At 35.2% G+C, this 27,531-nt stretch overlaps 1 protein-coding gene across 1 annotated transcript in view; it reads right to left on the minus strand.

The window, feature by feature from the left end:
* Window positions 1-27,531, minus strand: part of NRK (Nik related kinase) — a gene marked incomplete at both ends in the record, with an annotated part of 129,778 nt that overhangs the window by 22,938 nt on the left and 79,309 nt on the right. Inside the window, 12 exons of the mRNA XM_080718970.1 lie at window positions 1,627-1,782; window positions 2,532-2,706; window positions 6,103-6,412; window positions 8,048-8,397; window positions 9,397-9,494; window positions 11,454-11,548; window positions 14,224-14,291; window positions 17,888-17,995; window positions 22,015-23,197; window positions 23,599-23,662; window positions 24,694-24,869; window positions 25,917-25,995. Of these exons, the coding sequence (XP_080575096.1) occupies window positions 1,627-1,782; window positions 2,532-2,706; window positions 6,103-6,412; window positions 8,048-8,397; window positions 9,397-9,494; window positions 11,454-11,548; window positions 14,224-14,291; window positions 17,888-17,995; window positions 22,015-23,197; window positions 23,599-23,662; window positions 24,694-24,869; window positions 25,917-25,995 (2,862 nt within the window). The remainder of the gene's footprint in view (window positions 1-1,626; window positions 1,783-2,531; window positions 2,707-6,102; window positions 6,413-8,047; window positions 8,398-9,396; window positions 9,495-11,453; window positions 11,549-14,223; window positions 14,292-17,887; window positions 17,996-22,014; window positions 23,198-23,598; window positions 23,663-24,693; window positions 24,870-25,916; window positions 25,996-27,531) is intronic.

Consider the following 27,531-nt stretch of genomic DNA (forward strand, 5'->3'; position numbering starts at 1 on the left):
GTTGTCCTCTGGAGTGTAAAGACAAAGACAAATGTTTTTACCTTCATTTTCCCACTCTCTCTTTACAAATTGTCACACCAATAGCAGGTTTCTAAACTGCATATTTCTCCCACAGGGGAGTCATAGAGGGAGAGAGGGGGAAGCAGGGTTAATTTTGCTATATTCTTTTCATTATCAAGTGATAAATTTGCTAGTTATAAAAGTGAATTACTGAACATGAAGTACATATTGTTGTAGTTGCCAGACTGAAATGTTTATGCCTCCCTGTTTTTTTATACACTCAATTAGCAAAATTTTTAGAATGACTTTTTTATAAGTTGTTCAATCTATATTATATTACTAATTGAAAGCTCTAACTCCTATTCAATCACACATTGAGTAAAATCTATCAAGTCACAAGTTGGAGGGTAGCATTTACTTTGGATTTCTTCCTTCCATGCATGCATTTATTCTGCTTTTCTTATGGTGTAAGAAAAGCATAAGGCTTATGTCAGATATACTGATATGACTATAAAAAGAATTTAAAAAGTCTAAGTTAAGACCTTATTGGAAAATCTTTCTGTATAAATCCTCAAGACTGTTTAAACATAATATCTTGCAGAAATCTTCCTTGTAATACTTTGTTAGGTATTTATAATGGTTTGGGTCTGGCATGTCCCTCAAAATATCATATGTTGAAGGCTTAGTCCCCAAAGCAGCAATATTCAAAGGTGGGGCTTTTGGAAGTGATTGAATCATGAGAGCTCTAACCTTAACAGTGGATTAATTGCTTTGATGGACTACTGGGAAGTGGTAGAAACTATAGGTAGGTGAGGCAAGTTACTAAGGGTATGCATTTGGAGACTATATCTTATCCCTGGCCCCTTCATTTTCCCCTCTGCTTTCCTGGTTGCCATGAGCTTAGCAGTTTCTGTCTACTACATCCTTCTGCCATGATGTTTCTACCTTGAAAGCAGCTGACCATGGATCAAAACCTCTGAAATTGTGAGACAAATATTTTCTCCTTTGAGTTGTTCTTATCAGGTATTTTAGTTACAGTTATGAAAGGCTGACTATCAAAATATCATAATGCTGACTGCTACTCTAAATTATAAATACTAATCTCAGCCGGATGTGGTGGCGCACGCTTGTAAGCCCCACTCTTGGGAAGCTGAGACAGGAGGATTGGACAGGTTCAAGGCCAGCCTCAGCTACCCAGTGAGGCTTTCAGCAACTTAGTGAGACCCTGTTTCCAAATAAAATATAAAATATAGGTCTGGGAGTATAGCCTGGAGGTAGAAAGCCTCTGGGTTCCGCCCCCAGTACCACCAAAAAAAAAAAAAAAAAAAAAAAAAAAAAAAAAAAAAAGAAAGAAAGAAAGAAAGAAAGAAAGAAAGAAATACTAATCTCAAACTTTCAAATAATTGTAACATAGTTCAACTTTAAATCTTACCCAAGTGAATTCAGGTTAAAGTAGGAGCATCAATTTAATCAGCAAAATCAATTCTGAGCAAATTACTACAACTATATTTTTATTTGATTGGTAATGGTAAACAAGTACTTTACACCCATAATTTTCATAAATTTTCCACACAGATAAAATAGATTTTTACAAAATATGATTGAATTTCAGGAAAACAAACTCACCCCACAAAGAACCACAGCAGATTTCAGAAGTGAATTCCTTTTCATACATATGTATTAATGGTTTTTTGCATGCAGGAGAGACGTAGAGTGGGTTAACATTGACTTCAGAAGACTGGTTAGGTGATTTCTCAGGCACCTCCACAAATCCAGCATATACTGTTAAGAATTAGGGGGGAAATGTTGATAGAAATTATTAGTTTATATACCATATACGCTGGAGTGCTTCAATGAAATATGCAGGAATGCTTTACCTCTGAACTATATATACAGCCCTATTTTTAATGGTGTGTTTGTGGGTTTTTTTTTGTGTGTGTGCATGCTGGGTATTGAACCCAAGGGCAATCTACCTCCAAGATATATCTGCAGCCTTATTTTATTTTTTATTTGGAAGCAGAGTATCACTGAGTTGATACGGGCCTCACTAAGTTTCTGAGACTGTCCTCAAACCTGCAACCTTCCTGTCTCACACTTCCAAGTACTGGGATTAGGCATGAGCCACCATGCCTCACTATATTCTATTTTTTACTGGATGTATACTTTTATTAATTCTCAAACCATCAGAACATGCAAATAATTATAGTTAAAATATATTGATAGATATGACTATATTTTAAGTTATTGTGATTAGAATGCAAGAAAAAAAAAAGAAAAGAAAAGGCAAAACCCCAACCAGTAACTCAATTTTTTCACTTGAAGCTCATGTTTAGGCACAATAAAATCTAGGAAAGAACTGATTTTTAAAAATAATATTTAAATCTGAATTCATATCAGCTGAATATCAGAATGATTTGCTTTGATACAGACCATAAACAAGTGTTTAAGCACTATTTAATATATGATATTCATCATGTAGCTGTATTGATCATCATGTAACAGAATTGAAAGATCATACTTGATACACTTACGAATGGCACTGGAAACGTCAGCATCAGCAGCATCCCCAGAACCTGTGGAAGGAGATGAGTTGCTGGCAGAAAAATCCAACTGTGTTGATGATTCTGATATGTTTTCATCATCAAATGCTTGGGGTACAGCATCTAAGGCAATGGAATTTGAAGTTTCACTTCCACCGTCTGGCTCCTAAAAGGAGACCAAAACCGATTTTTATTTTGTTAGGAGGTTAACAGTGGGAGAAATATGCCTAGGAATCATTTGAAAAAGTAAATGCAAAACTTGTTATATCTACATCCTTACAAAGTACACATTTACTAAAACAAAAACACTCAAAAATGTCATCAAAAGAAAGAGAAGTAACCTATTATTGAAACAACTGATTTATATAGGGGAATATCAAAGAAGCTTTAAGTCCCTGCCTGTACAATTTTGGAGCTAACTTTTGGGAAAATATATCAGGTGCTGTTAAAATCTTGACTCCCTTTCTTTTCTTTTCTCATCTTTTTGTCCCAGGGGTTAATTTAATCCAAGAGGCATTCTACCTTGAGGCTTCACCACAACCCTTTATATTATGTTTTTGTAGACTGAGTCTCTCCATGTTGCTGAAGCTGGCCTCAAACATGCAATCCTCCTTTTCAATCTCCCAAGTACTGGGATGAAAGGCATGCACCACCATGCCCAGCTCTGTTAGAAATTTTATTTAATTAATTAATTGTCATAAGTCTTTATAACAATCCAACAAGAACATATAATTATTATCTCCTATTTACTAATAAGGAAACTAAAATTAAGAAAATTTAATATTTTCTAGGTCATATACCTTGTAATTAGAGGAACTAGAGCTTGAAGTTAAAGTGTATTTGATTCCAAAGTAAGCATTCAGCTATTTTATGCCAAGTAGCCACTTGAAAAAATTAGAAAAGCAAAATGTAGGTGTATCTGTTTCATTGCTTTAAGGTACCTTCAGAGAATTATATCATGGAATACCTACACAGAGGATTTCTTTTTCTACATGGAGAATTTTCAAATAACAAAATAAAAAATGGAAAAATCAACTCACAAATATTTGAGTGTGTAAACATATTTCAGTGAAACTATAGCCTGATTCCAATAACAGAGAAGATATTAAAAGATAAGAAACACAAAATGTGATAATTAGGTGGTATTCTATATCCTATGGTGTCATAGTATGGCTTTAAGGTGTCCCCCCAACCTTCATGTGCTAGCCAGTTTTGCCATGTTTGGAGGTGGGACCTAGCTGAAGGTGGGTCCCTGGGGGCATGGCCAGGGACAGTGTCTTTCCTGAGCCAGACCATTGCAGTGTGTTTCTCTTCTCCCTGCTTTCTGGCTCCTGCCACCGTGAGCTGAATAAGGCTGTCTCTCCTGCACGTTGCCTTGAACTCTGTAGCTATGATTTGGCCTAACATGGACTAAAATCTCTAGAATTGTGAACAAATAAAATCTTTCTTCCTCTAAGTTTTGCTTGTGAGGTGTTTGCGTCACAGCAGTGAAAATGCAGACTAAAATATATGAGAAAACATACCAACAGTTTTTAGTAAACCTGTCTGTTGATGAGTTGTTCCTTGTTTCTAAAGAGTACTTCTTGGCATGGAGAGAGTTGCGACACTCTGTGAAACACTGATTTTTTTTTTTTTTTTTTTTTTTTTGCGGGATGGAACCCAGGGGTATTTGACCTTCGAGCTACACCCTCTGCCCTATTTTTTATTTTGAAATAGGGTCTCACTGAGTTGCAAAGGGCCTCACTAAATAGCTGAGGCTGTCTGCGAACAGTGATCCTCTGGTCTCAGCCTCCTGAATGCTGGGATTACAAACATGTGCCACCATGCCCGGCAAAGACAGATTTTTATGACAGTACACTGTTTTAAAATAAAAATTAAAGGAAGATCCATTTACTCTGTAAATTTCCAAAACATTCCTTAAGATAAATAGGGATACTCATAGGGATATAAAAGTTACCGTGAGACATCTGTTTTAATGTCTTTAATTAAGATAGCTTGATAGCTACACCTGGGCACTTTCAGAGACCGCTTTCCCATTAGAAACCACTTAGGGAGTTTCCTTTCTTCATTTATTTCCCTTATCAATCTTTTCCACAGTTATAATGGGTCTGTGATAGGCTAGGCCCTAAGTTGGACCCTGATATTGGAGGAGTTGGTTAAAAATTTCAAGGATGGATTAGACATAATTCCTTTCTTTTAAGAGTTGATAATCTTATGTTATAGAACATACAAAACAAGTAACTAAGGTACAGTGCCATATAAACTAAAATGAAACTATGTGCAGGATGCTTGCAAGCACAAAATGAAGGGAATTATAATACTGCTTTGGGGAGTCAAAGATGATATTTGAGTTGGATCATAAAGAATGACTGAATAACAGGATAGGTGAAGGGGTATAATTCTAGACAGAGGGAACAGCTTGTACAACGAACATCAATTGATGAAAAAGTGTATGGATTACCAAATCCAATTCATGCTTTAGAACAATAGGCCAGAAAAATAGATTTCCACAGTATTTTCTCTTTCTAGAGTACTATTTGACTTTTTAGATATCTAGACTTGGCAATGATCATTTAAAAATACCAGGGATTCCAGAAAATCTTCTCTGGCATAATTTCTATTGATTTAGATTCTAAATTTGATATCTAAATCTAAATCATTAGGAATTAGTGTTTTAAACCTATTTAAAAAGTCAATAAATATTTTGTGAGGTATTCAATGATTATCTAATCACAGTATATTACATCAATTAAAAATGTGTGTTAACCCTTCAAAAAGTTAAACACGTACTTAACCATATGATGTAGTAAATTAGCTCCTAGGTATAGATACAGAATTAGAAGCAAGGACTAAATAAACAATGTTCACAGAAGCATATTCATCAAATCATAAAATAGAAACCCCAACAAAATATGGTATGTACATATGATGAAATATTATTTATCTTTGAAAAGAAATGAAATTCTGATACATACTACAACACAAGAAACCTTTAAAAGGCTATGCTAAGTGACATAAGCCAAACAAAAATGGAAAAATATTGGGTGAAACTACTTATGAAAGGTAGACAGAGAGGAAATAGAATATAAGTTATGAGAGGCTTGGGGTGGGACAGGGAGTTCATTATTTAACTTTTCAGGAAGATAAAGTAACAATATGGATAGTAGTTACAGTTGTACAACATTGTGGATGTTCTAAAGGCCACCAATTTGTATTCTTAAAATGTTAAAAATTTATTATATATATTTTAAAGTAAAATAGTTTTCCCAGAAAACAATTGCATGTTTTACCCGAAAAAATTACATATATTAAGAGGCACTACTTTAAACATGTGATCTGAATCTGAATGGAAAACAAGTAAGAGATGTTGTCCCTGGAAGTAAATAGACATCCACCAGATTAGAAAAAAATAAAACCTACCCACACATCTATAATTAAAATATTTAAAACCTTGGAGGACAAGTTTAAAATATATTCAGAATAACTGGAAATGCTATCATAGCATTGCAGAAACACAATCACAAGAAGAGGACTCTATTTTCCGTTTCATATGGTATATTACCTCCTGTTGTTCAAAATCCTGGAAAACTGGTCTCTTCAATCTCACACCATTTGTCCCTGAACAGTCTCTTCCACTGAGTTCAAGCATTCCATTTGCTTCATTGGCTCCACTGACCTCTTTACTTCCATCACCCCTGCCACCTCTTCCTCTGCCCATACTGGCTCCATGCCCTTCCTGGTTTCCAATGGCTGCACTTCTTCCATGGCTTCTACTACCTCTATGGCTCTCATAGCCTCTGCTGGATCCTTCTTTTCCATCACTTCCATCATCACCATCTTGCTTGAAGCTTACATTTCTGCCATGGTTTCCCCTAATAACAAATTCACATTAATGAATGCAGACAACCAAAAAAAAACACAGTTGACAGTAAGTAAATTAAACAGAATTATGATTTGTCTTATATGTATATTTTTGCTCTATGAAAACACTATATATATATATATATATATATATATATATGAAATCACTCCAATGTCATGTCAATCTTAAACACTGAACTAACACCAGAGTCTCTGTTGATTCTTTGAGTATATTTATATGATTAAGGGGAAAGAAGTCATATTTTTTAGGTGTTAAGTTAGTTACACAAAAATGTATATAAATATATTGTAAAATAATAGACTGTTTTATGCATTAAAATACCATGGCTACATGAATGTTGTTCCTACCACAATGTATGTGAATAATTTTTCTTGAAATTTATCTAGTTTATGCTAATTTCAACAGCTTCCCTGCTTGATTTTCTAACACATATATTGAATTCTTTGCTATAGAATTAACTTCTTTGCTTTAGAATATAGTCAGCTGGGAGTGGTGGCACATGCTTGTGATCCCAGTACTTGGGAGGCTGAGACAGAAGGATCACAGGTTTGAGGACAGCCTCAGCAAGTAGTGAGACTCTCATCAACCTAGTGAGACCCTGTTTCAAAATAAAAATAAAATAAGGCTGAGGGTATAGTTTGAAGTTAGAATGCCTCTGGTTTCTGTTCCCAGCAACCCCTCCAATATGCATATACGAAAGAGTATTACTAGTCAACTACTCTTACCAGGAAATGCAAGTAAAAGAAACTTCACATCTAATAGAACAAAGATTGCTATTTAATTATTTATTTTAAAACATCAAGTTTAGCCAGCACAGTTGGGCAGGTCAATAATCCTGGTACTTGGAAGTGTGCAACAGTATTACGGCAGGTTTGATGTCAGCTTCAGCAATATAGTGAGATGAGATCCTCAGCAATTTAGCAATATCCAGTTTCCAAATAAATAAATAAATAAATAAAGCCAGAGGTATATCTTGGAAACAGAAAGTCCTTAGGTTAACCACAGTACAAACAAACTAAACAAAACAACAAGAAAAACCACCAAATTTAAAAAATATTTCAATGTCCTCTTTTTTACTTAAGAAACAGTGTTAAACATATGCGCCTGTGATGATTATAAAAGTAAATTTATGTGATAATGTGTTTCTAGTTAGATTCTTTTAATTGGAAAAATTTCAACAATCTCTTGGATAATTTCCCACTAATTTGTTAGATAAAGATCATGTTGACTTTATTATATAAATAACACTATCTCAACAGTTTGAGAAATGCATATCTGTGTTTGAAATACTTGTATAAGACTTCATATTTTGCACCGCTATTGCTCATTGTGATTTTATAATATAGGAAAATTTAGTGGCATTAATTTTAACAAACACATAATTCTAGTTATAAAGAAACTAACAAATACTTGAATGTTAACAAAATAGTATACAAATGAGGCAAAATTAAGCATTCTGCATCAGAACAATTTGTTATACACTGTTGAAGATGAAACCATTTGCCAATATTAAGGTGCAATTTATTCACCCTCTTCATAAAACATCTTGAAAATAAACCAAAGTTGCAAAAATTTCAGAAGTTATAAAACAATGATAATTTGAGTAATCAAGAAAAAAACAAACCTTGACCAGTTAGAAGCACCATCACAATTACCATCAGTGTTGTCACCAAATTCATCATTGTGGTCTTCATAGATATTTGCCTGACCAGCCTGGTTATCCAAGTCATCACTGCCATTCACATGGTCATAGGTGTCTTCATAAGCATCATTAGAATCATTATCATTGCCATCAGTATGAGCATCAGCATCATAGAGTTCAACATAATCACCATCCTCTTCAGGTGGTTGAATGACAGGTGCAGGAATCAACCAATCATTCCGGAAGATTTCAGAGAGGGCATTATAGCCTACCCATTCATTTGTCAAGTAAAGGGGGGGTGATATTTTTCCTACTTTAAATCCATCTGGAACCTGTGTATAAAAGAAAGGTTAATATAGTCACCAGTAGCTTTTCATTTTCTTCTAGTTTGTAAGTTTTCCAGGCTGACAACATTTTTAAGTATATTCTCAATTGAAACAAACTTGCTTCACCCATTAAATAGAGCCAAGATTTTAGTGAGGATGAGATGGCAAAACTCAAATATCAGGCTATGATTATTAGTGGACTTTTCCAGATTACACTGGGAAAAATTTGCTCACTTTGGATTTTGTTCCCCATAATTGTCTACTGAGGAGTAGACATTAGCTTTTGATGCTGGAGAGTAAAACAGGTGATTTGATGCTCTGTTTATACAGTCAGTTTTCCTTTTGTTTTATCCCCTCACATGGGTATTAATGCATCTTGAAATCAATATTTTAATTTCCCAGCTGTGGTTTTACATGCCATTGGCTATCTTAAAGTATTTCAAGCACTTCTGAAAAGCAAATTAATATAAATATATCTCTTAAGTATATGTGTCAGAAACTTTTGGGCATGGATATGGATATGATACAGCAGGGGTAATTAGAAAATTAGATAACAAAGTTACCTGAAAGCATGCTGCAGAAAGAGTTGGAAGATTTTTAAATGTATGCTATCAGAGAACCAGTTATTTTTCACTAAATGTTTTATTTCCATATATTGTCTCATCACCCAAGGAATGATATTAAACAAAATTGGACATCTAATATCTACACCTTCATTTGAGATCAGCTTCTACAAACATCTCTTTATTATCGCTCTCTCCAATATGGTCTGAGTGACACAAGAAAATTAAAACAAAATATTGTCTCATCAATTAAGGATATTCTATTTCAAGTTTAACTTCCAAATTTTATATTCGGAATGCTCATATGGAAATGATAATCTATCATAAAAAGATTAATAAAAATTATACTCTTTAACATTTTCCTCCCTAAGTCAAATGAAAAATTATAGTTTGAAACAATGTGAAAATTGAAAAGAACAGACATGTTAAGATGGAAACCTACATGGACGTCAACCAGCAACTTCTGATCAATAGTAGAATAAGGTGGGGATGACTGGGACCTCCTCCTAGTCACTGGACTCTCTTCCTCAGAAGAAGATTCTATAGAATGTCAAAAACACATTAGTAACAGTGATGATTACACTGACTGCATTCAATCCCTTATTATTTTTCTTATAGCCTCTGCAATTCCACTCAGAAAAATAGTCATGAAGAAAAGTTCCTAAGTTCTGTTTTTAGAGATAGTAGCAGGCTCAAGTTTCATTCTATGTATAGACCTATACAACTTTTCCGCTTTTTTTTTGGTACTGGGGTTCCTGGAAGCCCTTCTACCTCCGGGCTACACTCCCAGACCTATTTTTTATATTTTTTATTTGGAAACAGGGCCTCTCAAGCCAGCGAGGCTGGCTCCGAACCAGCACGATCCTCCTGTCTCCGCCTCCCAAGAGCGAGGATTACAAGCATGCGCCACCACGCCCGGCCAGCTTTTCCATTTTTGATATTTAATGTGTACTTGCTAATAACTTATCTCTATCAATATAAGAAGACATACAGAAAAATTGATAGCTGTATTGATCCATTTAATAAAAGACTGTATCAAGAATAGGATAATCTGGGGATATCACTGGCCTCATATAAGAACCTAGAACTAGAAAAAAGAGGCCAACATTGTATTAGAAGATGACAGATTAGCCAAAAATCTCAAGAGTTAACTCTATAACCTTAACCTCTATAATTTTAATCCAGTGATATATCCTCAAGTGTTTCAATAAAATTTAGAAGTGAGGTACTAGAAAAGGACAAAATCTAACCCTTTTTGGAAGCCTGGACTTCCTGAGGAAGCACTGTGCAAAAGAGTATTCTGCAGTGACAAAATGTTCTTTATCATCACTTTCCAATACAGTAACCAATGGTCACATAAAAATAACTTTATGACTTGTTATTGAATGCTAATTCATTTTTCCTTCTGCATTTACTGAAATACTCATAACCCTTTTTACTTTATCCTATTATTGTGCTAGTGATATTAACATTTTATTGTAACTATTTTGGTATTTCAACTTGAAATTATACACAATTAACTTTGAAAATCTTGGGATTAAACACAACCTGCTAGAGATTCATTTCTTTATGCATACATCTATTATTTTGTATTTGTATATAACATATATGAACATATGTATCACATATCTATGTGCATGATATTAACACTGCATTTATTAATGATTTGCTCACAATTTTAAAATCTATGCTTATGAGTGAGGTTGACCTTTGAATTATCCATTCATATTTGTATAATTTTGTACCCAAGTCTTGTTGGACTCATAAAAATTAGATATTCCAAAAAAGCAACAGTGCAAGGAGATAAGGACACACATTGTAGGATGTGTTTGGTTTAATGTTCTCAAAAGAAAACAGTGTCTCAAAGGAAAACAATGTTTACAAATGCATGGTTTTTGGAGTTGCAGTAAACAAGGAACAACTTTTGGTTTTGTTTATCATATTTCACAATTCTATAATTCATTTAAACTCTCTTAAAAGCATACCTTAAAATTCTTGTTTGAAAATCATGTTACAGTTGTGAAATTATTTTTATAATTTTCATGTATTCTGAAGAAAACTATCAGTTTGTAACATTTAGAAATATTTGAGCTCCTGTGTATCATGTTTGGGGGAGGTGAAAAACTGATAAAAATGTTCTCTTACAATGACTCTATCAAATATTCTAAAGGTTGCCTATAAACTTTAGCCTGTTAGAGAATCCTCTCTAGAGTTCCTTTCCCATATTTTCCTCACCTATTAGAAAAACAAAAATAAAGTTGAATCCTCTACTACTCTAGACACATTCCTACTACTAGACTTCAAAGGGAAACTTCAGAAAAAATTCTATTACTCATCACCACTGACCACCTAATTGGCAAACCCACTAGTCTAATTCTACTTGGCCTTCCTGAAATTTTTGATTCAATTATTTCTCGAAATTCTTTCTTGATTCTGAAATATAAAGTGTTAAACATTATCTCAGTGTTCTGACTGTTGAAACTTTGTGCTTTGAATCACCTGATTCTTCTGGGCAATTTTGAGGAATTTGCAAACTCCTTTGTCTGATGTCAATGGGCTTCTGAGCTTGTTCCAAAAGAGATGGCTGAGGAACACTAATGAAAAGATAGAAAAGCACGTGCCATGTACTAACATTCACAAGGGGAATACACAACTTATCACAAAGAACAAAACTGCTTTTATTAAATATATGGGTATATATCACACTGAAAAGCAATAGAGCTTATGTAATATTTTCCAGTTTCCATTTTTTGTCAAACCTGCTATTTTACTTAGAACAGAATAACATTTCAAAATATAAAAATATATTAGCATTCTTCCACATAGCATGTTTCCTTCTCATATATTTATTTTTTAAATTTTCTATAACCTATACTTAAGGTAATATTTAAAAATATTATTACCTGGGCAATACAGCAATAAATATAACTTTGTAGTATATGTGAATATTTAACATGGTGAATCTACTAAGATAGTGTTGTGTCAAATATTCTACTATTGTCCTAATTTTATATACATAGAGCTAATGCTTTTTAATGTACTATTTTTATATAGATGGATAGACAGACAATGTACTTTAGTTTTTGCTATTCAAATTCAAAGACCAGTGCTGCTAAAATTAATACACATTTGAGGGTTTTTAAATGGGAAGGATTTTAGTGATTTAGGCTTGGAACAAATAAAATACTTTCTTATAACTCAAAATTTCAGGACAAACTCAAGTTTCACTTTAATTTTAGAATTTAATTCTATTTAAAGGTAATATATTTTCTATTCACAAATTAAAATCTGATTTTAAATTGACCAACTACTCCCAGTTTAATAGACTTTAATTTTTATATATCAAATTATATTAAATTTTTGTTCCATGATTTAAAAGCAGCTATTTAAAACTTGTTTCTTCTTTTGAGGTCAGAAGTATCATGGGATTCCTTTCATTTAAAGTGCAGAGGAAAGAATGTTCTCAGTCTTGCTTTCCAATGTGTGTGTGTGTGTGTGTGTGTGTGTGTGTGTGTGTGTGTGTTTGTGGTAATGGGGATGGAAACTAGGGGCATTTGAACCTCAAGCTACATGCCCAGCCCTAATTTTTCTTTTTGAAGCAAGGTCTCACTGAGTTACAAAGGGTCTCACACTAAGAGGCTGAGGTTGGCTGCTGGCAGTGAACCACAATTCTGTTTCTACCTCCCGAATGATGGGATTACAAGCATGTGCCACCATACCTGGATGTTCTCTAATTTTTTAGGACTTATTCACACCAGTTTAATCTAAATACATATGTATATTGAGGTTTAACTAATAATAAGGTAGTTAATATACACACTACATAATATCAACTCTGCACCGTTTGAACATACTGTCCAGTATAAAAGAATAAATACAGGCTAGGTTCTCTCCATTGTGAGGCTAGGTTTTCTCTGTTGTGAGTCAGTGTGGGCTGGGGTATAATTTTCAAAGAAAATTTAGTTTAAAATTTGGTGTTCAGGTTGGTGCTGTGGTGAAAGGTTGTAATCCCAATACTTGGAAGGTTGAAAGAGGAGGATCGCAGATTCAAAACAAGCCTCAACAATTTAATAGGACTCTCAGAAACCTAGAAAGACCATTTAAAAATAAATATTCAAAAAGGGCCGGGGTGAGCTGGGCATGGTGGAGCACATTTATAATCCCAATACTTGGGAGGCTGTGACAGGAAGATTGCAGGTTCGTGGCCAGCCTCAGCTACTTAGTGAGGCCCTCTGCAACTTAGCAAGACTCTGTTTCAAAATAAATAATAAAAAATTATGTCTGGGGGTGTAGCTCAGAGGTAGAATGCCTCTAAGTTCCATGCCCAGTTCAGCAAAAAAAAGTAAAGAAAAAAGAAAGAAAGAAAAAAAAAGAAAGAAAAAGGAAGGAAGAAAGAGAAAAGAAAAGAGGTGGGGAGAATACTACTCAGGGGGAGAATATTACTGGGTTTCTATTCCTAGTACCACACACACAAAGAAAAATTTGGTATTCAAATATAACATATTGTATACAGTATTTAAAATAAAGAATATGAACTTTGAAGGTTACTAGAGATTAACAATACTATAAAGATCAATAATACCATGACTGGTGTCAATAATAAATGTACTTATTAATGTAACATTGAGTGTTAGGCCTTATTTTGACTATGGGTCATTTTCTGGCTTTTCCATTCTCTGGGATTAGTTTCTACAATTAGGTATAATTTTTGTCTGTGTTTTACTGTGTGGTACATGCAAGAAAGCCACTTTAAATTTTAAGTTTTTTTATCATAAATTATGCATTAAATGCTGTCGTGTAATTTATCATTATTTCCTCTTTTTCTTTTCCTTTTTTTTTGCAGGTCTGGGGGCATTTGACTTCTGAGATATACCTCCTGTCCTGTTTTTTTTTATTATTATTCTTTATTTTTAAACAGGGTCTCACTAAGTTGTGGAGGGCCTCACTAAGTAGCTGAGGCTGTCCGCGAACCATGATTCTCCAGTCTCAAATGCTGGGATTAAAATCGTGCGCCACCATGACTGGCATTTCTTCTATGTCTTGTATTGTGCATAGTACTAGCTATTAATTATCCAACCAAATGATACATGGACTGGAATATGATCATTGCAGTTAACGTTTAAATGTGGGCCAGTTGTGCCAAAGGTGATGATGTTGTCATTCATATGTTAGTCATATCTTCACATGGGCCTTATTGTCAAAGAAAAATATGTTTATTTTTCTATGTAGTATAATGAGTAATTTGAATATAAAAATAAGAGACACATACCTTGAAGAGAACTTGACACGGTGTGTTCGATTTTGGTTGTAAGTCACAGAAGGAGATATCTCTTGAACCTTAAAGACACAGGGCAATGCTTTGTGTAGATTTCTCAGTCATAAATTCTTTTGTGTTATTGATTTATGGGAAAATGCCTTTCTTCATATACATTTTAATATATCTAACATAATTTTCATAGATAAGTCCTATTTTCATAATTACTTATAACACTGAAAATCCTTAACCATAATTTCTGATGGCTTTCTTTGAATTCTAGTAAAGGGAGATAGTCTGGAGAATATATAATCAAAACCCCTCATTTTATTGTTAAGGAATCTGTAGTACAGAGAAGAAAAATGATTTTTCTAAGGATCTTACACCTAGTGCAAAGAACATCTAAAATCAGAATGTAAGCTTCTCAACTTTTTTTTCCCTTTGAGGTTGGGGATGGAACCCAGGGACATTTTACCTCTGAGCTATACCCCAGGTCCTATTTTCTATTCTTTATTTTGAAACAGGGTCTCATTGAGTTGCAAAGGACCTTACTATGTAGTTGAGGCTGTTTGCAAACCTTGATTCTCCTGATTCAGCCTGCCAAATACTGGGATTACAAGCATGTGCCACCACACCAGACTCCAACTTCTAATTGAATGTTCTTTTCATCTTATCTTATTCTTTTTTTAACTAGTCCACACTTCTCACTCAATATTCAAGTTCAAATTTTTATACATTTATTGGTACATTATAATCTCACATCATAATGTAGTTCATAATGATATTTATATATATGCTCAATGTTCTTACTCAACCTTTTAAGCTAAACCTAGATTTTCAAAGTTTGTCACATATATACAGTATTAAAATCTCTCAAGAATCAACACTCTCTCATCTTTAAGTATTGCTTTACTTTACTGATTTGACTGTACTGGCATAATCAGTGTTACAAATACTTTTTCCTCTAAATAAGTTAATTGGAGTTTTCACTAATTATACAGTCATTTACTATAGCAAAACACTCAAGAAGGACACATATAATGAGCTATTTCATCATTGGAGCAAATTTATTTTCTGCTATTATTGGTACATATGGCTATGGAATGTTGCCTTACCTCATTTAGTGATTTAGTTTATATACCTAGGTTTCTATTCACAAAAGTTTTTAGCCACTCAGTAATAAGTCACTCCGACATGCAATGAGACAATCACAGTGAATTTTTAGAAAGGAAATTTCATCACGTTATACTTTTTAAAAAAATCTAGTGTTTTCATGCTGATGCTGATAAAATTGTTACAGTTTCTAGGAACTGTACTAGCAGTTAGTACACTATTCTTCTTGATGAAGTGACTTATCAAGGCTGTCTTTACACTCCAACAGACAGATTGATGAGAAATGAATAATGCTGTCAATCTTTCACATGTTTTGCTAATGAGTGTTTCCAAATATAACCAGATGTTTGTCAATGTGCAGGATAAGCATCTACCTGGCTTTTTCTACCTTCAGTTCAGATAACTAGCATCATATTGACCTAGTCTAAGTCTCTTGTTTTGTGAAAGTGATATCTGGAAGTGTATTAAATTGCATTATTTATTTATTTTGAGAAAGAGTCTCACTATGTTGCCTAGGCTGGTTTTGAACTCTTGGACTCAAGGGGTCCTCCCACCTCAGCTTTCAAAGTAGCTGAAACTATAGGTGCATGGCACCACACCAGACTCAGGAAGCTTATTGACACTAGAAAATCAGAGACTAAAATTTCTCAAAATAGACAATGGACAAAAATAAGAAAGGAAAGGATAAATATGTGTTGGCTGCATTTGGCTTAAAAATGGCAAGAGGAGATTTTTCAAGAATAGCAGATATATGCATATATATTATCTGTCTTCATATATATAATGTATATTATTTGTAATATATATATGGTTTGTAATATATTATCTGTCTTCAAACCAAACACTGCAACACTGCTCATTACATTATGTGTTCACAGTGTCATACTTAAGGTTGCAATGATTACCTGAGTGTACAACTGAAGTCATTTAGAAAAGCAGAGATGAAGCCATATTGCTCTTCTCCTTATGTTCCTTTTGTGAATGTTTAAAATTTGTAAAGCAATATTCTTAATTATTCACTTCAGTATCAGGGGGACTGTATATTTAAAAGGACAATTGTTCATAAAATACTTCATAATAGATTCCTGTAAAGCATCCTGTGCTAATTAACTTCTTGGACTGATCAGGAATGACAATGAGGCCCCTGACTCACCATAAATAGGGCAAGAGTTAATGTTCTTCACACATTTACCCAATCTCTTTTGGTGAACAAGAATGTTTTAGATGGTAGGCTGGCTATTATGCTAACTTGTTTACATATGAACTGAACCTATCACTCTGGCTTCACCAAATGATGTGCTAAATAGAATACTATTAATATAGCGATGAAAACAGATCAACTTGGCCACTAGGATTAACTTAATTAAGTGTAATGAAATAAACCACAGATTAAGTGACCCAAACCCTGGAACAAATGGTACTTCAGAACAGAGAAATTGAGGAAAAAGATATGTATTATTGTGTTCAAAGTGAGTTACTCTCGTTTTTCATGAGCAATAGTTTTATTTCAGGAATGACTGAACACTATGATGGTAAATGAATAGCCATTTTACTTTAAATGAAGTCTATCAAGAAAAAAACTGATACTGTGTATTTGCAATGATAAAATTTAAGACTTCAAAGGAAAATGAAAATTTTAAATATATCTGCCACTGAGGACTCGACAAGTTACAAATGCACAGTAATATATATGACTAAACTGATGAGTGATACTAACAAATGTTTTTGATATTGTAGAATTAAATATATTAATATTTAATAAGATCTATATATACAATGTGCCATAATTTCCAAATGACAAAAGCATGGAAGTTAAAAATCATGCATAAGCAAAACATCTATTCATAGCACAAGATAAACCAATAAAATTTTAAAATTAATCTTTTATTGGTACACTATAATTGTAGATCATAGTAAGATTAATAATAATATTCATATGTGCACACAATATCACTTGGTCTGTTTCCCTCCCCATACCTCCTCTCCCCCCTTATCCCTCCCATACATGATAGATTCATAGTATATTTTATATATGGATTTTAATATTAATAATTATATGAGATTTTTTGATATATTTTGGGTTCTATATTTTGGTATATTATCAAAGAGTATGCTCAATTATCTGAAAAATCTAACTACTAAATATATGAGAAAGCAGACTTTACTCATATGTATTAACCAAAATAACATATGGCAAAAATTGAATGCAGAAACAGATACAAGAATCCAGCTGTTTTCCATTAAGCAAGATATAAAGAGGTCTGCAAAAATTTTAAACAATGACATTGTTTCTCAAATTTTGTTTTAAAAAGTATCGGTATTTTTCATTAAATTTTTGTTTATTATGTTAACATGTAATAGTTTATTGCTTTTTAAATGAATTAATAGGCTTTTACAAATTTTTGGTTTTAATTTCTATTAAGGTAAATATTGAATGATATAATCCATAAAATAAATAAAAGCTTTTTAGAGTCTTCAATGTTTAAGGTTCCTAACACCACAAAGTTTAAGAACTATTGTTCTAGGTACTTACCAACGTAATAGCAACTTATATTGAGAAATTTACCTCATTTTCCTTAGGACTTGGATCATATGCTTGCAATGGTTCTACTTGAACTTCAGCTTGAATTGAATGAAATACTTCATCGTTGTCTGATGATTCATCTTCTTTGTCCTTTGAAATAAGGAGTTTAAACATCTTAATTTTCATTAGAATGTCAATGATAGGAACAGTCTCATCCTAAATATGCCACTGATATGAATAATTTCCTATATTTAACAAGTTTTTGACCCCAACATGATGTATGAATATAATGCACCAATAAAAAAACTAAAAAAAAACCCTAATAAATAAATAAATAAAGCCAGCAGCTCTTAAGAGTTTTTAGTTAGGGATAGAATCCATTTAGAATCTGAGGAATGCTACAGATTTTCCAAAAAAACCTGCATAGAGACACACATATTTGCATATATTTTCAGAATGATTGCTGAGCTTTTGAAGCTCATGAGTAAGATCCAGATAAGAGTATCTGGTTTAAGGCTTAATTTATAGCCCTGAAATAATCTTCATATTTAATCAACTGTTTCAACTCCAAAGTTTTGTCTTCCTGAGCAATATAATATCTGTAATATAGAGATATATTTCACCCTAATTAAGTTCCAAGAGTTTAGGATATTTCTTCCTTTTAAGCCAATCACCATTATCTCTTCAACTCCAAGAATGCAATGAAAATGTTTTTTTTTTCTTGATGGTTAGTCTCTAAACTCTAATAAAATTTCAGATATTTCAAAAGACCTCTAGGTTTGAACATAGTATCAGTAATCTTCCTTTATACATTTTCTTTAAGGACCATACATAAAGATATAAAGGAGCATATAAGAACCTAGGATTATGGGATTGGTAAATAGGTAAGTATTATTTATTAAAATTTTCTTCTATTTTAAAATGGTTTCCTCCAGATGAAGAAGGAGAAACCATAGATGATCAAATAAGGCAGCCTAACTGGGGGTGATGGGAGGTGGGAGAAGGAAATTCCCTAATGTTTATGATGAACATTCACAAACATATCAAAGTCATTCACTAAGCAAAACATGAGAAAGAGGGAGGGAAGGAGATGAGAATTGGTGAAGGCTAAATCAGTGACGTGTGCATATATGCCTCTAGCATCTTGTACCCCATCAAGCTGTATGAATACACCGGGTGTGTATTCATCACCAGGTGTGTATGAATACACCGGGTGTGTATGAATACATCGGGTGTGTACCCCATCAAGCTGTATGAATACACTGGGTGTGCTTGTAATCCCCGCGCTTGGGAGGCGGAGACAGGAGGATCGGGCAGGTTTGAAGCCAGCCGCGCTGGCTTAAGAGACTCTGTTTCCAAAAATAAAAAATAGGTCTGGGAGTGTAGCCCAGAGGTATAAGGGCTTCCAGGAACCCAGTACCACCAAAAAGAATATATGAATACAACGCACTAGTAAAAATTTTAAAAAATAAAATTGTTACCCACATATACATTAAAAACAATGAATGTCTATAATATGTTCTATGCTGGTAATACTGTAAGTTTTTCTTGGGATAAATAAGTCTTTTTCACTAATGAAAAACTGATTAGATCTAACTCATTAATAGGATTCATTGATAATAGTAATTATCATGTTAGATGTTCTAATTTCGGTGAAATATCACCATTCAAGATTCATACCTTTTCTTCTTCATGGGGTTCCTCTCTCTGTATCCTGGAACCCTGGCATCTATTTCCCTTTGGGGCCTTTCTTTTTTTCTGCTAATTTTACCTTTTCTGATGCTAAATATGCCAGGGAATTAGCATTTGTTCAATGTGTCTAATGTGCATAAGCCTCAAGACCTCCTTATCTAGACATTCAGAAAAGGCTCATTTGTAATTACTAAGGCAATGATTACCAGCTAAGTGGATATGAATGACAGGATTTATTTTAGGATCATCATAATTTCTTTCACATAAAAAGGAAGTATTAGAAAGCAACTGATTTCCTAATCTTGTAAACCTCATTTTTTCCTTATCAAGCCCAGGAACTCTTTGTTGTTGGATTAAATTTGCCAAATTAAACTCAACAACTCCAAACAAATTATATGCACTTATATTAAAAGGGTTTAAAAGAATAAAATTTTATTGATTGTAAATAAGATAGAGGATAACACATTGCATTCCACATTTCAAAAGTTCTCAGAGAGTTTGGTAGGGTGGCACACACTTGTAATTGCAGTACTTGGGAGGCTGAGACAGGAGGATCCCAGGCTTAAAGCCAGCCTTAGCAACTTAGTGAGACTCTCAGAAACCTAGTGAGTCTCTGTTTCCAAATAAATAAAATCTGGCAGGGGTAACTTGGCTCAATCACCAGCACCAAAAAAAAAATGTTCTCAGAGAGCAAGTTGTAACTTGTTTCATAGTCTGTGCAACCATGTCATTAATAACACAAAATAAATGAGAAATTAGTGTGACGTCATAAGCATGGTAACTCCTATATACATCAATTTTCAGAAATTGCTTTTCCTTCTCATTTTAACCATGACTTACACATCCTAAGCTGCAAAAGTTAGTATAATTCAGTGAAGTAAAGCAGTCCAGTATTCTATGGCAAGAAAGAACAAATTAACTTGGAAATTAGATGACTAAAAAATGAGTTATCTCTGAAAAAATTTTTTGGTGGTACTGGGGTTCCTGGATGATGGGGTGTGTCTATACAGCGCCTAAGGAGATTCGACCTGAGCGGCGTAAGGCCTAAGGCAAAACTTTAAGTAAAGTGATTCAGTAAAAAAGGGGCAAAGATGGCGCCTGGAGGAAGCTAGGAAGGTGTGGTTTCCCCATTCATTATAGGTGGGGAGACTGAGCGGTTTTTCCCTTTCTACCTTTAAAGGAGCTTCCCGCACACATGAATGGCTCATGTACTGGCCTGGGATTGGCTGTAAACTACATGCTAGTGATCTTTATCCCGGATAGGCTAGGCTATTTCTCATGGAAATTCCCCTCGTGGCTTGGTGCCATATAAAGGACTGCTTGGAGAGAAATAAATGAGATCTTGCTTGACTTGACTCCCGGCTCGTGGGTTTGTGTTCGAGTCGTCGGTACTCATCATCTCGCCAAGCCCTGCCAGCTGTCGGGCTGGATTCCCGACACCTGGAAGCCCTTCTACGTCTGGGCTACACTCCCAGACTTATTTTTTTATTTTTGGACTTCGAACTTGCGCGATCCTCCTGTCTCCACCTCCCAAGCGAGGGGATTACAAGCGTGCGCCACCACGCCTGGCCTATCTCTGAAAATTTTAAATTGTAAAACTCATATTTAAAGACCCAACATGGTAATTTAAAGTGCACATATGATATTCCACTTTTGGTTAAGAGATTAATAGAAAGAAAACTAATGACCAATGCTATATTTCTATAAGGATGTTAGATATATAGATAGACATGAGCACAATAGGTCATAAAGCTCTCTTCACCTCCTGTGATGGAGAACCCTGATACTACATTCTTAAATCTAAATGGTCCTAGGTGTAATCTGCTTAAAAAGCTTGTCAACTTTGGAGCACTGGTGATCTGAATTGATTGTAATGTCATTTATATTTCATTTTTCCCCTCTCACATGGGTTTCACTTAGGTACTGATGAGAAATTTTCCAACATGGCAGAATTAATGCACATGCACTAAGCTGTGGCAGAAAATAGCAGTCACTGTCCCCAGTACATAATACATGGGGGAAAGAGGTTTGCAGACCAAATATAACAAACCAACCTCATGGAAGACCTTTGTCATTTCCTTTCTTAGAAAGTATACCTCTCTGGGTATACTTTCACCTGTCTAATGCACAATCTCCATTTTTGGGATGGCCCACTTACTTCTCTAAATCAATTCTTCATGTTTCTCCTATCTGTGTTTCTAGACTAAAATTTGCTTTTGAGAAGAAAAGAAATGAGAAACGGCTGCCCAGCAATAGAGATATATTAAGTAATTACCTGCATCATTTGAGCAATATTTTCTCATTTTAATCATATTTAATTATCTGAAAATTTCACAATCATTGCTTTGAGGCACAACTTATTTAATAAACCTTCTGTAGAACACAGGGAATATTTCATTTAGCTTTATAGAGAAAATACCTAGCATGAGCTACTAGTACATTTTCATTTAGTAAAAATACCCAAAACTCTTACTTACATTTTCCACTTGTCTCAATTCCTCCTCATGCTGATTAAAGATGTCCTCCCATCTGCGTTGACGCCGTCGCCTGTGGGCTTCTAAATCTGATAGTTCAAGTTCTTCAGTTCTCCGTGATGATTTTGCTCTGAACCTCTTTGGTGACAATCTTTTAGCCAGTTGCCTTAAACTAGAAACTTTTGATTTTTTCTTCTGTGCCTTTTCTGGTTGAGAGTAAAACACGTTGGATGACAGGTTTTCCATTAGATTTTGTAGTAGACCGAGTGGCTTTGAGCTCTGTGAGTTTGGTGCTCGAAGCAAGTCTTTTGAGAGACCCTCTATCAGAGCTTGAACTGAGCCAACTGCCTGTGGGGACTCTAGTGCCCAGGCATGTGCCTGAGGTGACCCTTCATTTTGCACCCCTACTGGAATGAGCACCTGAGTATCCAAATGTAGCGGCAAGAGCACATGGTGATTCTGCGACAGTAGGGGCAGGAATACCTGTGCATGTACTTGTAATGACTCAGGCTCCTCCTCCTCGGTCTCCTCCTGGGCTGGCTCAGCAGCCTCTTCCTCTACCTCTGGCTGTTCAGGTACCTGGTTCTGCTCCAGATGCTGCTCAGGGACCTGATTCTGCATCTGCTGTTGTTCAGCAGCCTGGCCCTGCCTTTGTTGTTGTTCAGGTACCTGATCTTGCCCTTGAAGTTCCTCTGGCACCTGGTCCAGATCTTGAGGCTGTTTTGCTGCTTGGGTTTGGGCCAGTGTCTGGACCTGGGCTTGGGCCTGCTGCTTTTTGGGCACTAGGGTCTGTACCTGTAGAGGTCTAGGTATCTTACCCTGAACCTGTAGTGGCGTGAGCATTCGGGCTGCCCTCCGAAGTCGTGGAGATGCCTTAATCTGCACATATAGAGGCCTGGATGACTTAGCCCTAACCTGGGTCTGCAGTGGCATAAACACCTGAGCTGCCCCACGAAGCCGTTGAGGTGGCCGAGCCTGCCCCTGTACAGGCCTATGTGCATTGTCTTGAGCCTGTAGTGGCATGAACACCCTGGCTGCTCCCTGTAATTGCTGGAGTGCCTGGACCTGTGGCTCTTCTCGATCAGGTAACCATCTTGGCTGAGAGGGTTCTCCATGAAGGACTCTAAGTGGTCTGCATCTGCTGCTGGTTGGTAATTTCAGAAGCTCATGAGTGCAAGAAGGACCTCTGAAATAAATGTACAAATAAATGCCAAACAATTAGAATTTTCAGTGGAATGGGGCATTTGGGGGGTTGCTTTTGATTTAAAACATGGGTATTTTTTTTAAAATTTCAGTAAATCTTTCGGGAATCATTTCAGTAGTACCTGAAATATCTTATAGAGGACATTTGTAACATTAATGCATTCAATTCTTAATAGGGTCTGATAATCCACTTGTCATATATAAGAAGTATTTCATTAGTAATAAAAATTCTCAATATTTCCACTCAATATCTTATAGAAACAGAAATCTGTTATTTGGTGTATCATAAAGGATGAAATTGTTCTGAGCCAAAGGCAATAGTATGAAATCAACTTCCCTAAGTAAATTTCTATCATCAGATAATATACAATTCATTTAACACACCTGAATCTTCTCATGGTGTACTGTTCCTTAATAGCTTCTTCTCTTTCAAAGACCAGAGGTATCCCTTTGTATGAAATATAAAGAGAAATAATGTATAAACAGGCAGAACGATGTATATAATACATGTTAGTCACTTTGCACCCTCTAAATGCAAGATGCAGAATGAATTCACAAGGGCACGATGAAAGTAGTGAAGAAGGTAGCCCTTCAGGCATGCTTGGTTGGTAACATAGATAATATTCTAGGCCCACTTTTGCAATACAGTACAGCTATTACAGGCAGATTATCTTCTCTGGGCATGGGAAATAAAATCTATTATGTGGGCAATATTCTGGACATCTTGCAAATATATATATATATATATATATATATATATATATATATATGCAACTTATCAAGTAGATGTTTGTTTTCCCTGCATGCATTTGAGACTGGCTGTCTTCTGTGATTTTGGTCCAATTTTTTCATCACAGAAGCATATGAATTAATCTTGATGCACCTCATTTGAAGACAGGATACATATACTTAATGTAGATAAAACAAGCACCACTGCAATCAATTCTGCAGCTGATCTGAAGATGTTTTCTTTATCTTTAGGTTCCCTGCTCTCCACTCCATTGTTTCTCTGGACCTAGTCTATAGTTCCTGAAATTAAATGTAGAATATGCCATAAAACATAAAATTAGAACTTCCTAAGTAGGTTTCCCTAGATTTGGTGGGAATCCATCCTGTCATTTTGAGCATTAATAGATGTTTACTTTTATTTGTATATATTAGTTATTTTTTATTACAGTTTATAGTTAGGGATTGAGTTTTATGAATTTATAGTTATATAAATTGAGCTTTATATGAGCTACAAATGCTACTTCAAATTTAGCAGTTAATAGTTAATTACAAGCCCATTTATGCCCATAGAGTCAATTAAAATATCTTTAGGAGTTTTCTTAAAATGACACTAACACATCAAAAAATTCTATTTGATGCTTTCAAGGTGTTTGTAAATATGAATATTGTCAGCTCTAACTGGCAACAATGAATACTCATCAGAATATTAATTCTGATTCATTCAGTGACATGAAACTTCACAGATTTTACCTTTTTTCTGCCTTTTTTTAATGATTCCAGTAAGGTGCTTTGTTAAGGACTCAACAACATGTTTTTCATTTTTTATATCCCGAACAAATGGGTGATGAAGCATGTTTGCAGAAGTAGGACGAAACAGGAAGTTTTTTATCATGCACTTTTCCATGAAATTGTGGAACTTGCGGGACCTAAAAGAAATAAAACAAAGGAATGGAAGATTAGTCTCTGACTTGGCACACTGCTACCTACCCCTACCCATTTGGCACTCTGAAGGTCATATTTTTTAAAAGAGTTGCCTGTAGTTATAATTTTTTTCAATTAGCAAATATCATGCAGGTTGATAATCCAAACTATTCAGTGAGGTCACTTAAACCTCAGAAAAAGATGTCAGAATCAATATGATTTTCTACTCAAATAGTAAGGATATATTAATGAGTTCAGAAATACGAATATGATACATTTCATGTGGTGGTATGGGGATTAAATGGTTAATATACATATATAGTCTCTGTGATTAGATGGTCATCCCATAGCAGTCATTATCTGAAGCCTGAAATGTTTCACGTGACTAGCGATAGATTTAGCTCCAGAGGCATGTATGTAATTCAATAACCAAAACTAACTTATCTTATAAAATGCCCCATAGAAATAGATATACCAAGAAATCCTGAATCTGGGGAAAGGATTAAATTGAATACAAAGAAGAATGTCACCAACCAAATCAGTTACCACTTGTACCAGGGCAAGCAGTAAATTACTAAAAATAAAGCAAGAGTTTGGGTATTAGAACAACAAGAGAAGAATTTCCAAGTTTAGCTCCTCTGTAGTACTCTAAGAATGAGTGCCCTATTCTAAGTCTGTGGATGTTCAGTTTAAGGGGTGAATGAACAGGGCTGTATATTACAATACTGATTGCCTATTAGGCACAGTGAGGAACTTTACAAATGTTTGCCATTGGTCCATTTCATTACTGATGAAGAAAAAGAAAATGCCCATTAATGACTTGACAGTCATATCACCATCATATATTATGGAAGATACTACTTGTTTCTAGTTAGCTAGTTAGCACTTAATGAAAGCTGGTCATTTAGACATCCCAGTTAAGCTATTGGGTTTTTAGCAAATATTGTTCAACAAAGATGGTGATGCAGGACCGACTGACCAAATGGATGAAAACTCTGCTACACAAAAATGATGAGTCAACATATGTAGGAGATTAAGACATTTATCTTTACCATCCACTGGATTTGACAGTGGGAGCAGATTCCCGTAAAATAACGAAGAGGGCTTCCAAGGGCTGAAGGTTACACAGAGCTGCAAATGGAAATAGATAAGTTTAGAAAGAATGAAAAGGGTAACTACAGAATACACTCCTCATTCCAGTGGGAATTACCAGTGTTCTTTCACATGTCCTGTTGAATGGACACTAAAAGATGAATAGACACAAAAATATTTGTAAAGGCAGACTTCATTTTAACACAAGCATGGCATTATATAAGATTCTAAAGTTTCACCTAAAATTTTATTCTAAAATGTCACTGAGCATGACAGATCAATAATAAATTAGATAAAATTTTCAAATATTTAGTTGATTGTATTAGAAAAAATAATCTAAAGTGGAAACAAGCACTCCTCTGTTTTGCTACAATGTAGGTATTAACAGTAGTAAAAGTGGAATGTGTAATTATAGACTTTAAAAGTCAACCAGACTAGTGGCTGAGCAAATTAATATGTAAAGATTATTTAGTATTTTAGAAACCTGAGAAAAATATGTTTTGGAACCTGAAAGTCCTAGGATATGAGGTTAGTTATAGTGCAATTGTTAAGAACAAACCCTCTGGGACTTCCAGAAAGATGGCGACTGAGGGAAGCAACACATACCAGTCCTGCTGACACTTGATTTCCACTACCTTAAAAACAACTTTCGTAAAAAATCCAGAAAACATCACAACTTTTAAAAGAACAAAGGCAGCCAGAAAAAAGGCCAGAAGACAGATCAGAGAGCAGAAAAGAAATCTGTGTGCCTTGCAGTCACAGGCACCTCAACAGCACCATCTTGCCTCAGTACACCTGACTCTAGAGATGAACAGGAAAACAACCAAGTAAGTAAGCAGCTACAGATCATTGATATTGTAAGTTATCAGTTCTTCCTGTGCAAACACCAGCTACATCTTCCAGCAGTGTCTGTTGAGGTCACCACACCATCCAGAGATCCAGAGCGGTGCTCAACCACACCAGAAAAGAAACCCGCCCACCTTGTGGCTGTGAGCACTGCAGCAGCGCCATCTTGCCTCACTGCACCTGACTCCAGGAGCAAACAGGAAAACAACCAAGGACCTGAAGTAAGCACCTGCAGATCATCTGCATTGTAAGCCAACATTTCCTCCTGTACAAACACCTGCTACAACTTGCAGCAGTGGCGGCCCAACTTACCATGCCCTCCAGAGATCCAAAGCAGCACTCAACAATACAATAACTGAAGCTGCCATTCCCGCAGGAGAATGCCCACTGTGGCACCCCCAGGGACTCATGCTGCCACAATAAACTCCAGGGGTCTGACACTTTGCAGTTCAACCTGGCGAAGATGGGGTTAAAGTCTGCTGTTGGACATAGCAGAGGCTCAGACAGACTTAGGCTCTGCATCAGAAGAAGGTGTGGGGGGAGACTGACACTTAAGACTAGATTTAACTAGTAGTATCTCCGGGATCACCACAGACCACCTAATCGTGGTGAATAGGAAGACCAGGCCAGCTTTAGCTGTGCAGAAAAGAGACTCTTAGATTGAGTTTGGTCTCAGAGGCATCTTCCACCTACGGAGGCAGAAGGAGACCAAGACTCTACATCTGTGGA

Source organism: Muscardinus avellanarius, assembly GCF_963383645.1.
Source record: "Muscardinus avellanarius genome assembly, chromosome: X".
NCBI classification, from domain to species: domain Eukaryota; kingdom Metazoa; phylum Chordata; class Mammalia; order Rodentia; family Gliridae; genus Muscardinus; species Muscardinus avellanarius.